Genomic DNA, 14,248 nt, shown 5'->3' on the forward strand with positions numbered 1-14,248 from the left:
AGGGAGTTTAGTTTCAGAGTGTGCAGGGGAAGGTAGATTCCCCACTGAATAGTTTTTATCTTGTCTAGATGGGTCTGGTGAAAGGAGATGGGGATAAGAGTCTTAAGACTCAATAGTGAGTAACTGTTACCGTGACTAATTGTGATTGTCACAACTGTAAAGATAGAAGTTTTTTTTAACAAAAAGGGGAGAGTAGAGTAGTTAATCTTACATTCCAGGAACAGAAGACCCTAGGACCATCAAGGGAGAAGAGCACAAGCCAAATGTGGGACCCTATCCAGAGAAGCAGCGACACCAGAAGATGGAGGCAGAGATGATAACATGGAGAAGATAGAGCAGCTGAGGACTCTAGACTCAGGGAAAAAGAAAGGCTGTGTGCTGGCAGCCAGGAGGCAGACTTGCAGAATGTGCCCTTTGGTTGTTTAAATAATTATATATTCCTGAGTTTTGTGTACTTCCAGAAAACAAAACAAAAACAGAGGGACTAGGAGCAAACACTGTTGAATGATAATGCATGGAAGGGATTGTAATCATTGCGATGAAACAGAATATGGTAGGATGAGTGTAAAACTGATGTTCTCCCATGTAAAATATCACTCAATTCACAAAATTTATCGGGTAGCAATATCTAGGTCAATGAAGTAAAAGAGAATGATTGCCTAAATCTACAAAGACTTAGAATACTACCCTTACTTCATAGTATAATTCATGACTATTTCCCATCGGCGTGCCATCATTTTATTTATATTTTATTTTAATTCTTTTAAGGTGTTCCTTAAATATTATCATGTGGAACAGTTAAATTTAATGAGAAAGGAAACCATTGACAAGCTTATTTTGATTCAAGCCTGCGTCAGAGGATTCTTGGGTTCAAGAAGGTACCTTAAAATGCAGGAGAAAAGGAAAACAAGCGCTATGATAATACAGTCAGGTAATCAATCACCTGTCATCTCACAGTATTACAAAGCATCATGTTAAGTTTGTTGTTTGTAGATGCTGTGTGCAGAGTAGAACTGCTCCATAGGGTTTTCACAACCGTGACCTTTCAGAAGCAGATTACCAGGTCTGTGTCCTAAGCACCTCTGGGTAGGTTGAAACTGCCAACCTTCAGCTTCTAGTTCGGCATTTAACCTTTAGTGTCACTCAAAGACTCCTTCAATGTTATATTTAGATATAGGTATGAAATCAAATCATATAGTACTTCCTAGATACAAATCTCCCATTCTTATGTAGCTTTTGTGCTTCATTCCACACCAAATTACCTTGACACTTTTTCTTAACTAAATCTAATCATGTTGTTTTAGTGATTGGCACTTTTAACATTTGAAGAAATGTTTTATTGTATATTAAATAATTTTATTATAAAATGTTCTGCCAAGTAGTAATGAAACACAGCTGAGCTATTTTTGTAAGATACAGTGTGACTGACTTAATTATATAGTTCAAGAATCATTATTATAATTCATTTGACAATAAAGTTTTTCCTATTTTATTCAAAAGGTTACACTTGCCATAGTTTTTGACAACTTTATTAAATCTCATGTTGTTAAAGGGCATCCATTTCCTTCTGTTAACTGTAGGGAAATAATATTTATAATCGTGCTTCACTTTAAATTTCCATTAAAATTATTAATGGACTTTGAGTTCCTCTTTCTATCTTTTTATAAGAAGCTAAATTTAGAACCTAGAATGATTTGGAGGACTGTCTTCTAAAATTTTCTAACTGGGCACCCATAATAAAAATACACGTTTTCCTTCGTAACCTGATAAACATAGATACTACACTCTGGAGTTGTCTATTGTCATCCATTGTATTTCATTTTTAGATGGTAGATTTGACCCACTAAATCCATTTAATGATCAACTAATGGTTTATGGGGGAGCCTGGTGTTGAAATGTAGGATCAGCACCGGACTGCAAATCACAAGGTTGGCAACTCAAACCTATCAGCCACTCCTAGAAAACTGTATACTGGGACACTATGAGTCAGAACTGACTCAATGGCACTGAGCAACTACAGTGGTTTATAACCTACCTTCTGTGGTGGACAAAATGGTGGTGGTAGGTATGTGCCGTGGAGTCGGTTCCAACTCATAGAGACCCTGGATAGGGTTTCTGAGGCTGTAAATCTTTACTGGAGCAGGAAGCCTCATCTCTCTCCCATAGAACTGCTGGTAGTTTTGAACTGCTGACCATAAGATTAACAGCCCGATTCATAACCACTACGCTACCAGAGCTCCTTGGTGGACAAAATAGTGGACTAATATTCAAGAAATTGACCTTCCAGTCCCAATTCTATTTCTCAGTAGTATGTTATTTTCATTTCTTTTGGAATTTTAAGCCTTAGCGTCTCACCACCATGAGACGTCAAAATGCAAAGCCTGATAGTATCTAAGAGATGATCCTGTGTGCATAATTTAAAATTCATACAGCTCTGAAAGAGATGTCTCATAACTCATTTGGCAGTGAACTATGCCTTCATATAAAGTGAGGTTATTTCTTGTCCTTTATTCATCCATCTTAGTAAAATAGTCTATGTATTGTCTGCAAACCATCCAAGCTTAATTATGGGATACAAGATTCCAGCATCATCCATGTTATGTTATAGAATATATGCTACAATGAGTGTTACACAGTGCGTGATATTTTACTCTGGATTATTTTATATATATATATAAATTCTGAAATATATCTGAACTCAAAGATAATTGATCAAAAGGCCCAAATCATATACTTTAATAATAAAAACTCTCTTCTATGAAGAGCTGAATATGGCAAAAATGAAATGAAATGATTTACTCACAAATTCTAAGCAAATGAGTGCACTTTGTCTTGGTCTTCAACTTAGTCCATCTCTATTATTTTCATTCCTTAGTACTTTTCTTAATGTGAAAGTGCTTTAACTTTTATTGCTATAGCCTGTCATCAGGAAGAGTCTTATGGTCTTATGTTTTCCCTATTTTTTATGAACCTGTTCTAATTTGGGATTTTACTTCCATTTTCTTTGATTTATTGATGGTCACATAAAAAAGAAAACACTTGTTTCTATTCATTTGAGTAATGTTCTTTTACTTCTTGATTAACACTACTTTTACGTATGCCTTATATGTTTCAGCTGCAAGAAAACATCTAGTCAGGAAACAAAAAAAGGAAAATGTTCACACAAAAAACATAACAGTAAGCACCATTCAGACTCATGATCAGGAATTTGACTACAAGAAAATTTTTGAAAATGAAAGGTATCGTGACGTTCATTTTTATATCATTTTGACATGTAGATTTTAAAAATATGTTGGGTCACAGAGTAACACTCACAGTCTAGCCAGTTTCCTAAAACTGATACATAGGATGTCATTGAGCACCAGCTGTCACTTTGGTATTCTTGATCCTGTCTGCGAATTCATTGGCATTTCACACTGATGACATTTCACACTTTCCTTCTCAACGTTTTCTCTCTCTTGGTGTCTTAGTTACCTAGTGCAGCTGTAACAGAAATACCACAAGCGGTTGGCTCTAAAGAACACTTTTTGTTGCATAGTGAAGGAGGCTATAAGACTGAATCAGGGCTTTACGGTGAGGCCTATCCTTGTCAGTAGTCCTGGAAGCACCCAGTACTTCCTTGACATTCTTTGACAACTGTCTTCACTATTCACCACTGTGTGTGCCTCTGTGTCTCTTCTGCTCTTTTTATTACTTAAAAGTGACTCACTACTCCATGGCACATAACATAACACAACTCAGTGATGGCCTAATTAACACAACAAAGAAAGTCCTCTTTCCTAACAGGATCACATTCCAGAATTTCAGTACATAAATTTGGAAGACAATCCAATCCAATCCACAAATTTCAGCCAAATTGTTCTCTAAAGTTCTGCTCTACTTCCATGTGTCCTTTGCTAATTCTTTCCCCTCTACCCACATCTAAATCCTCCTCCACACCTAAATAATGTCCCTGGATGCTTTCATCCATTCCCAGGGCCTTAATAACCAATGCTCCATTGCCCCTTAAGTCATAATTACCAGCTGTACTTTATTCTCCTGAGCCTCCCTATCAAGTGCATGTTAGCATATCCCCTGAAGTCATTCATTCATTGGAGTTTATGCTAGGTAGTGGGGATTTGTAGATCAACGAAATCAAGTCCTTATACTCAAATTGCTCACAGATTCATTGGAAAGGAACAAGACCACTAAAGCATGATTCTAGTAAAATGGTTTAAATCTGTAATAGAAATATGCAAAGTGGGGTCATAGTGGAGGGAACTTTTCCCCTGTCGTACTCGGTAAGACAAACCAAAACCAAAACTGCCATCAAGTCAACCCCAATTGATAGCAACCCTGTTGGACAAAGTAGAACGCTTCATAGGGTCTCCAAGACTATAACCTTTACGGAAGCAGATGGCCATATCTTTCTCCTGTGGAGCCACTGGTAGGTTCAAACCACTGGTCTTTTGGTTAGCAGCCAAGTGTATAATCAGTATACCACCAGGACTCCTTGGTAGATAGACATTGTTGTTGTTGTTGTTAAGTGCTGTCGAGTCGGTTCCAACCCATAGCGACCCTGAACAGGGTTTCCAAGGCTGTAAATCTTTATGGGAGCAGAAAGCCTCATCTTTCTCCCACGGAGCAGCTGGTAGTTTCGAACTGCTGACCTTGAGGTTCACAGCACGATTCGTAACCACTAGGCTACCAGATAGACATTAAGGTAGGGAAAATGTCTGGCTTTTGCCTAAGTGGTAAAATTTTAATTGGCTGAGAGATGAATTAGTACTCTAGTAAGATAAAAACCATTCTAGTCTAAGTCTCAATTTCTGTTTTTAATGTTGGAACTAGACATGGCAAGAGTGAAGGAATGTTATAGAAGACAGATGGAAGAAGAGGCTCCCCACTACACACACATACAAGCGTCTGATCTTTTCTACACACACACACACACTCTACTATTGTTCCCATGGTTTCTTCCCCAGGTCCTCCCTTCACCTTCACCTGTATTCACTCTATATAGAACATATTGCCCAGGTCGATCTCATTTCCTTATTTGAAAAACATGATGTGTCTGAAGTGTAGAGGTATTTGGTGTTTTCAGTCCTTTCTGTGTGTATTCAGAGGCCTACATATATGGGTTTTTTCTTTGCTTGCAAGGATCCAAGTGGGAAATGGTGTTCTCCAAGTGGCAAAACAGTCCAGCAGATCTCAAGAAGGCCACATGCTGACCTCATGGGCAAATAGGCAGATGTTATCTGTGACTCCTATTTTTCTGGTGCCTGAGGGGAATGCAAACTCTGGTTGCAAATGGAAAAACTAATTTTCAAAATTATTGTTTAGAATACCTCTAGAAATTACTACTTATAGAAATTTATATTACTAGATATTAAAATTAATAAAGAAGTATGATGTTCTGTTAGCTAATTTTCTACCATCTTCCTTCTGAGGACTTGGGTCATCAATTGATTAACCTCCAAATTATCAGATATTTATTAAGCACCTACTACATACAAGATAGGAGTCTTGCTGTGGCATTGTAGGATAAGCGCTGGACAGCTAACCACAAGATCGGTGGTCCAAAACCATCACCTACTGCTTGGAAACCCTATACTGGGTCGCTATGAGTCGGAACCGACTTGATGGCACTTAACAATAATAACAACAGCGTACAAGATTTCTATTGGGGAACACAAGTGTAAAGAAGAAGCCATCTCTACTTCCTTCTCAGATGGGGAATTGGATGTTGATTGGACTGTCATAGAAAATAAACCAAAAGGTCAGACATAAAAGATGTACAAGCAGAGAATCAAGGAAAGTTTAAAAACTGGAGTGAGGAAGGTTGAGAAAGGGAGTGGTGAAGGGGCCCAGCTCAGAGTCCTTCTTGAAAACACTGCAAAAAACTAAACCTTTCCTATGGCTTTCCCAGTCCAAGATAAAAGGTATGTGGCCAAAAGCTCCCCAAGTAACAACCAGAGGTGTGGTATGCCAGGGTGTCAGGTTTTGATTTTCAACTCCACTTTAACACTCTTTTCATGGCTGGATTGCTCTTGTGAAGATGTTGCCCTTGCTTGGGGGAATGGGATGGGGCACTGAAAATATCTTGCCTTCAAGTTAAGGGAAAATCATTTGGGGAGGATAATGATAAAGTACTAGCTGTGATATACAGGGCAGCAATATTGCATGATCAGGAACTGTAGCAGTGACATGTTTTCTCTTGAATTTTCTATGGGAAATGGATATCTCCTGTGATCAGTAGACTAGGATCTTATTAAAGAACAGAATGTCAGTCTAGTAAACAGACCTTGTTTACTGGCCTCAAACCTAGATGCACTTTTCACTACATCTCTTCACCATCATTAGTTTGTTTGGAAAGGAGCATATTTTGAAAAGACTAAATTTCTTTCTAGGATGCTGATAACCTCACTACAATGATTCACATGCTAAGATATTTCCCAGTTTAGGTTGAAACAGATTTTCTCATTGTTTGAGTAGCCATCACAGTTGCTGCTAGTGAGAACATTTTGGGAAGTGCTTGATTAATGTGACTTGATATGTTTTTATTCTAAGATGTTTTATACCTTCTGCTATTCTTCCAGCATTACATCATACATAGCTATTGCCAAGAATTAATAAGCTTTAGTTTGGTATCATATATTCAGATGCAGTATATTTTACACAGGGAATCTTTTTTGAAGAAGCAAACAGAAAATGCAGTCTCTACTAAAGAAGCATTTGTTTCGGCTCCAAATAATAATGAGAGTACGTCTGCAGTGAAGACTTCTACTTTCAAAGCTGAGAAAGAAGCCATTAATGCTGCAGAGAGTAACAGCCAAGGATATCAAATGCTGAAAAAACTGAACACTATGAATGGGGAAGAAGCTGAGCAAGAATCATGCCTGGCAGGGGATTCTAGGGCAGAATTGAGCCCCAAACAGAAAAACATCAAAGACCTGGAAGAGGGCAGTAAAATAAGAAACATGGAGAAAGAGGATGCTGAGATTCAGTGTTACTGTCAAAGGTACACAGAGGAAAAACATTTCGAAGACTCAAAAATGGCATATTTAGAAAAGAATGGCACATCAGAAAGTCCAAACTCCTCAGGGCTTTGGTTTGCCGAGAATGGGACTAAGCAGCCTTCATTTAAAAATACTTTGGAACCTCGCCTTAGCCAAAGGTCGAGTTATCAAAATGCAAATAGCAAAGAAAAGGAAAAGAAGACATCTGTGGTTACCCAGAATGGACAAATATGCAGCCAGAAGAAAAGCCATCCAAGGCATGGGACGGTCAAAGAGAGGCAAGGTGATAAAATGATACAGGATCTAGAAGAAGAAGATAAAGCAGCTGTGTTCATTCAGAGCAAATACCGGGGTTATAAGAGAAGGCAGCAGTTAAGGAAGGATGGGGTGTCCTCTTCTTTTAAGAATCAAAAGATGGCTGCAGCAACAATGGAAGTAGCAGGACACACTCACCATTTATATTCCTGTCCCATAACACATGAGGGAACCTGTCATATCAACAGCAGAGATAACCAAGACACCAAAGCAATTTCAGATAAAGAAGCGTGTGATTTGGCAATTTTTTCAAAACAGGTATGTTTATAAACAATCTTATTTCCTACTAAAAAATTCTACGAACTATATAGTAGCTAAATTAAGAATTAATAACTGATATGTTGTTTTATCTGTTCTTATGAAACGCCAAAATTTTTCAATAAGATGTTGTTATCAAAGGGTATGTTATTGAAATAAGCATTAGCTTCTTAAGCCAACTATTTACCATGATAAATAGTATAAAATACAATCGTGATCTTATTTGGTAAGTAGATTAAGGATTGATGTAATAGAAGGTACCAAGCACAGCTTACTGATATTTGGCAGTACGACTTTTCACGTATCTGTGAAATCTCTCAACACAGCTAGAAACAAAATTCTAAAGCCAATAAAGTCTATGCTTTATCCTGGCCCCAAACTTCCCCCCCCCCCCCCCCCCCAAAAAAAAAAAAAAAACTCACAACACACCAACCCTCTCACTCTCTGGATCCACCGGCCCCAAACTTTATTTGAGAAAACAGTTATATGTGAAAAGTAGATAGATAGCCATAGCGAAGCATAAATGAGTATGTACTGAAAAGTTTATATAACAATGAAGAATCATAAAGAAAAAAACATTAAAATCCCCATTGAAGAATATCTCATATCACCAGTAACAGGTTTCAACTTTATTTCTCAGAGAGAGTAGGTAGTAATCAGCTTTAGGGCTTCTTGCAGGTATGCTTGGGACTTTGGTAAGTTAAGATGGTGATTTGGGAAAATCAGCAGAACAAAATACTGCCATTTTGCTTCCAGATCCTGCCCTCTCTGAGTAGCAGCTTGCCCTTAACAAAATAATTTAATGTACCAGTGTTTTACCTCGGTGACTGTAAAATATGTATTTGATATTTCTAGGAACTGCCAGGACAGTCAGTGATGTATAAAATAATAGAAAAAACATCATAATGTGTTAGTTCAAAGAAGGATCCCTAAACTCTGTATTTTGTCTCTGGTTGTGCCCAAGCACATGCGAAAACTCATTATCTGTCCTTGGCCATGCTCTGGCTTTGGCCCCAACATCTTCAACTTCTAGGTTCCCATAGAATTCTGTCATTAACTAATTTATTAAGCTCTTTTCTGCTCTCTTTTTTTTCCCAGTGTTTGAAAAGAGTGAGTTTAGAATACATACAATTTACAATTTCTTGACTAAAAGAATTCTTTTCGTTTGAGCCTAAATTTCCTTCCTCTAAAAACCAAATCAAATCTTCTACACAGCTGAGCCATTGAGGTGATGCAGATTTGCTAAGTCTTGCATCTAGACTTAACTTTGAGCACCATGGGACAAAGCTAGAGGCAGAGAAGCAGAGGTCCTACATTCAACTTAGCAGGAAAGCCACATTAAGAGAAGAAATAGGGAATGGGAGTAAGCTAGAATAGGCGTAGCTCTGAAGCCAGACTCCCTAGACTAGAAAGGCAGTGAAGAAAAGTTGGTTAACAAAGTCAAAGGTTGCCAAGAGATGCCACAGGATAAAAAAGAAGGGCAATCACTGCAGAATGGTGAGGACAGAAGCCATATCTCAGAAACACCAAGAAAAGTTAATGAGGATAGAAGGTTGCGTGTAGTTTGCCACATTTGCAGTTTTTAATGGTACAAAGATGAATAAAAAATTATCCGCACTCTGGTTATATTAATGTCCGTCCATATCTATGACTTGAATATGAGGGAGCATGGCAGTGGATTCTGTGGCAAATCATTGGCAAATCAGCCATGGCTCTGCCTATGAAATAATCCATGACAGGCTTAGGTTTTGAAAAGTTTATGTGAGATGGGTGCCGAAAGAACTCATGAAGACCATAAACAGAAACGTTTAGACATCTGCAAACAAAATTTGGACCGATATATGAAGGAAGGTAAAAATTTCTTTAAAAAAAATTGTTACTGGTGATAAAACATGGATTCATCACTATGAGCCTGAGAGTAAACAGCAGAGTACGGAATGGAACCATCCTCAATTGCCGACCAAGACAAAGTTCAAAAGTCAACCATCAGCTGGAAAATTGATGCTCACAATGTTGTGAGAGTCTCAGGGCCAGTGTGGAACAATATCAAGAAAAAGATTCAGTAATCAGTAGTGTTCATTACAGTGAGATACTTATGGCAGAACTGAAGCCTAAACTTTGGATTAAACCCAGAGGACTGCAACCCAAGGGCATTGTGATCTTGCATGACAATGCACGTTCACACACCTCTGCCCACATGTTGACACTCTGCAAAAACTTTGTTTTAAGGTGTTAAAGTATCCTCCCTATACTCCTGATCTTGCTTCATCAGACTTTCAACTGTTTGGTCCCCTGAAAGCAGCCCTTTGAGTATGAAGATTCACCTCGGATGAAGAAGTGAAGACAATGGTACATTCATGGCTCACAGCTCAGTCTAAAACATTTTTAAATAAGGGAATCCAAAAGCTTGTTGACAGATGGACAAAGTGTATTGAAAAGCAAGGAGATTATGTCGAAAAATGATGTATTTATCTTTTCTAAAAGTTGATTAAAATAAATTATATAGTCAGAGTGCAGATAATTTTTTACTCATCTTCATAAATGTGAGATGAGTAAGTAGTACAAGGGGAATTGTATGCCAAGTAAAGACTTTTCTCGGCCTTGGTGTATAGGCTATGGGTAACTCCTGAAGAAAAAGAATATGGAAATCGCAATGTGCCTGTGGAGCTCCCCACATTCTTATCTTGATTTAATCTTACACATGACTTCTTTTTAGATATCAAAGTTATCTGAAGAATATTTCATTCTGCAGAAAAAACGGAATGAAATGATTTTGTCCCAGCAACTGAAGCCTCTTAATCTGGATGTTTCTCCCCATCAGCCAAGTAATAGATGGGTTTCTTCTCATCCGTGCCTCTCAGGTAAAATTCAGTAGAGTTAGAGCTTCCTAAACGAAAAGGAAATATCAAATGCTTTATTTTATTTCTTCATTAGTTTCCCACCTTCATTCTGTGGTAGGTTTGAGGTGACACTGTTCTTGGGAGAGAACCTTCATCTCTTCCCATTTCTTATAAGCTGTTACCCACTTTTCCAGAATATTCTACACACCTCCTACTTTCTCTGACTTTAGTCTTTTCCCCTTCATCATCTTCTCTCTTTTTCTTTTTCTTATGTACATTTTTACTAAAACTTGGCATAAGAAACTAGAAGGAAACAGAAAGATGTGGAATAGAGAGGACTTCATGGTGTAGGTTTTACTAAGGGAGCAAACTTCTATTTCTTTTGTGACAGAAATCTTGACTACAAACTGTGGAAAATCCAAATCTCAGATCAGCTGTACAAATCCAGATGTGTAAGAAATACCATGCTATTTTTGTGAAAAAAATCAACCTAAGGCACATTCTGCCCTCATTCTTCTCCCCGACCTGGGGAGGATTTGGCTTCAGAAATTATTGGGCTTCACCCTCCCCAAGGTATAAAAGGCCTCAGGGTCTTATATATGATCAAATACCAGGCAGATCTTTCCCAGGCAGGTGGCTGTTGGGACGCCTAGCATACTAGCTGGCCTTCATATTCTCCTTGAGTCTGAGACTCTCTTACTCCTGGGAACCTCCCCATCACACATCTGAAGCCTTATTACCCTTCTAGGCACCCCCTCACCATTCAGAAGTCACACTGTGTTGGGTCTGGTAACTTCTGTCTGAGAGACTTATTCTCCTTGCTTTTTATCAGGCCTTCCATTCTTCCTACCCACTCCAGGACACCTGGCATTTTCTCTACAGTGAGTTTAAAACCAGTTGCCAACTCATGGTGACCCTGTGTGTACCAAAGGAAAACTGTGCTCCCTAGGGTTTTCCAGTGCTTGGGTTTTCAGTAGATCACCAGGCCTTTTTTCCCAGAGGCCTCTGGATGAACTGGAATCCGCTAAATATATCTTTCATTTAGCAGCCCAACAACAACAAAAACAGTAAGAGCTGCTAACTTCACACAGCCTGTGATTTCTACTCTACCAAAAAAAAAAAATCCCTGAGGTAAGAAAATACTAAGATGTATACTTGGATTTTTGCCTAATGTGGGAAAAAGAGAAAATATCTTAATGCTTCAATGAATTATCCTGCCACATTATGTCAAGTCAAAATGGTGATGAATGGTGATGAAGCTTTAAAAAAGAGAGAAAGAAAGAGAGCAAAAATCGCCTCTCCAGCCCTCCTTACCTACTGCTGCTCCTTGCCTCTGCTCCAGAACCTCTTTTTGTAAGAAAAGGGCTTAACAAGTCAGTCAGAGCCAGAGGAAGGCCCATTAGTTTCACTGATGCCAGGGCATGTGCCCAGAGGGAATGCTGAGGGACCAGAGTATAACAGGAATATGCCAGCCTTCTCCTTCTACTGGTGGTTGTGGGGCCATTTAGTGGTGTTGGGAAATCAGGCTGTATCCAAATGTGAGCAGCTCACCCCAGTCCACCGCAGGGAAAGGAGAGGTGAGTAAGAGGCAGCATCGTAGACAGTGGTGGTGTTCTTAAGTGCCATCAAGTCAATTCTGACTCTTAGCAACCCTGGATAGAATTTCCAAGGAACAGCTGATGGGTTTGAACTGCCAACCTTGCTATTAGCAGTCCTTTGCGTATCCTACAGCACCATACCAGGAAACTGCTGATGTATTGCCATGACTTCATTTTGAACATCTCAGGGACCTTGAGTAGGCTTGAATTTTACTAGAAAGTCAGATTAGTTGACTGTTTTTTTTTAAAGCTGCCATTTGTTTTTGTGGGTATAAGAAGAATATCACAAATCAATTTATAGTTTGCATGGATAGGATTATAGCTCTACCATTTCTATACCGTATAGGATTTACAGGGGTTATCTTTTTTTGAATTGCCCCATGTGCCTGAGATTAGCTAAGAAAATGACTAAGAAGTGTCCTGAGGAAGCAAAAGACACAGAGATCTGAGTGGATCCAACCAAGGAGTAGGAGAGGACATCAGGAGACACACTAGAGAAGACCAGAGATTAGACAGGTCCATTTATTCTCAACAGGATACCACCCAAAAGCCAAGAGTGGTTATAGGGCAGATGGCTGCACCCCATAATGCCTATGAAGCTGTGAAGTCAGCCCACACACAACTTATATGTGACCCTAGGAGACAAAGGGAAAGTCAGAAACCTAAAGTGAGTGAGTTTACTCAAAAGACAGTAAAAAAAAAATAAGAAGCAACTGAGTTTCACTAGGATTCCGTAAAAATAATAAAAATAGAAATGAATACTAAGAGGCAAAAATTAAGTCTGGTTTTAGAAAAATTAATCTTTGTACATCTGAATTGTTGTTGTTAAGTGTCTTCAAGTCAATACTGACTCATAGTGACCCTGTATAGAATTTCCAAAAGCAGCTAGTGAGTTTCAATCAGGGACCTTTGGGTTTTAATAATTGAGTGCTTATCTTACAGTGCCACACAGGACTCCTGATTTGACTTGGAGCCTGTGAAAATTTAACCTTGCTGGAGACAATAGGTTTTTTAAAAAATCATTGCAATTGCATTATAAGAACAGAATTTGATAGAGTGAAGGGAAGTGTGGAAACCCAGAAAGACAAAATGGTGGTTTGTATGAGATGGTAGGTAACAGAAAAAGTACACAATTTCAAGAGATGCTTAGTCAGTATACTGCAAAGTATTTGGTAATTGATTGCACCCGATTCTAACATGACCATCTGGGTGGATGTTGGTGCCATTACCTGAGATGTTGTTGTTGTTGGGTGCCATTGAGTCGGTGCCAACTCATAACAATACTGTACACAACAGGACAAAACACTGCTGGGTCCTGTACCAACATCACAATCTATGCTATGTTTGAGCCCATTGCTGTTGCCACTGTGCCAATTGATCTAGTTGGGGGTCTTCCTCTTTTGCTCCAATCCTCCACTTTACCAAACATGATATTCTTCTCCAGGGACTGGTCCTTCCTGATAATATGTCCCAAGTATGAGAGATGAAGTCTAGCCATCCTGGCTTCTAAAAGCATTCTGGCTGTACTTCTTCCAGCACAAATTGGTTTGTTCTTTTGGCAGTCCATGGTACTTTGAATATTCTCCTCCAATACCATTGCTCAAATACATCAATATTACTATGGTCTTCTGTATTCACTGTCCAACTTTCCCATGCATAAAAGGTTATTGAAAATACCATGGCTTGGGTCAGGCACACCTTAATCCTCAAAATGACATTTTTGCTCATGAACACTTTAAAGAGGTCTTGTACAGCAGATTTGTCTAATGCAGTATGTCATTTAGTTGCTTGACTGCTGTTTCCATGAGTATAGATGGTTGATCCAAGCAAAATGAAGTCTTTGACAACTTCTATCTTCTCTTCATTCATATAGATGTTGTTTATTTGTCCAATACTGAGGATTTTAGTTTTCTTTACATTGAAATGCAATCCATACCAAAGACCATGGTCTTTGATCTTCATCAGTAAATATTTTAAGTTCTCTTCACTTGCAAAAAACAAACTAGTATCATCTGCATATTACAGGCTGTTAATGAGTCTTCCTCTAATCCTGATGCCACATTTTCTTCATATAATCCAGCTTCTGGGATTATTTGCTCAGCATACAGTTAAAATAAGTAGGGTAAATGAATAAAACCCTGACACATACCTTTGCTAACCATTCAGTGTTCATTGGTTCTGTTCAAACAACTGCCTCTTGTTCTATGTACAGGTTTCTAATGAGCACAATTAAGTGTTC

General features: G+C 38.6%; 1 protein-coding gene across 1 annotated transcript in view; it reads left to right on the top strand.

Annotated features, from left to right (window-relative positions):
- MYO3A (myosin IIIA) overlaps positions 1-14,248 on the top strand; it is a 410,482-nt gene that overhangs the window by 336,281 nt on the left and 59,953 nt on the right. The window contains exons 26-29 of the mRNA XM_006871683.1: positions 769-931; positions 3,116-3,239; positions 6,662-7,571; positions 10,288-10,432. Of these exons, the coding sequence (XP_006871745.1) occupies positions 769-931; positions 3,116-3,239; positions 6,662-7,571; positions 10,288-10,432 (1,342 nt within the window). The remainder of the gene's footprint in view (positions 1-768; positions 932-3,115; positions 3,240-6,661; positions 7,572-10,287; positions 10,433-14,248) is intronic.

The sequence above is a fragment of the Chrysochloris asiatica genome, unplaced genomic scaffold, assembly GCF_000296735.1.
Source record: "Chrysochloris asiatica unplaced genomic scaffold, ChrAsi1.0 scaffold00172, whole genome shotgun sequence".
NCBI classification, from domain to species: Eukaryota; Metazoa; Chordata; class Mammalia; order Afrosoricida; family Chrysochloridae; genus Chrysochloris; species Chrysochloris asiatica.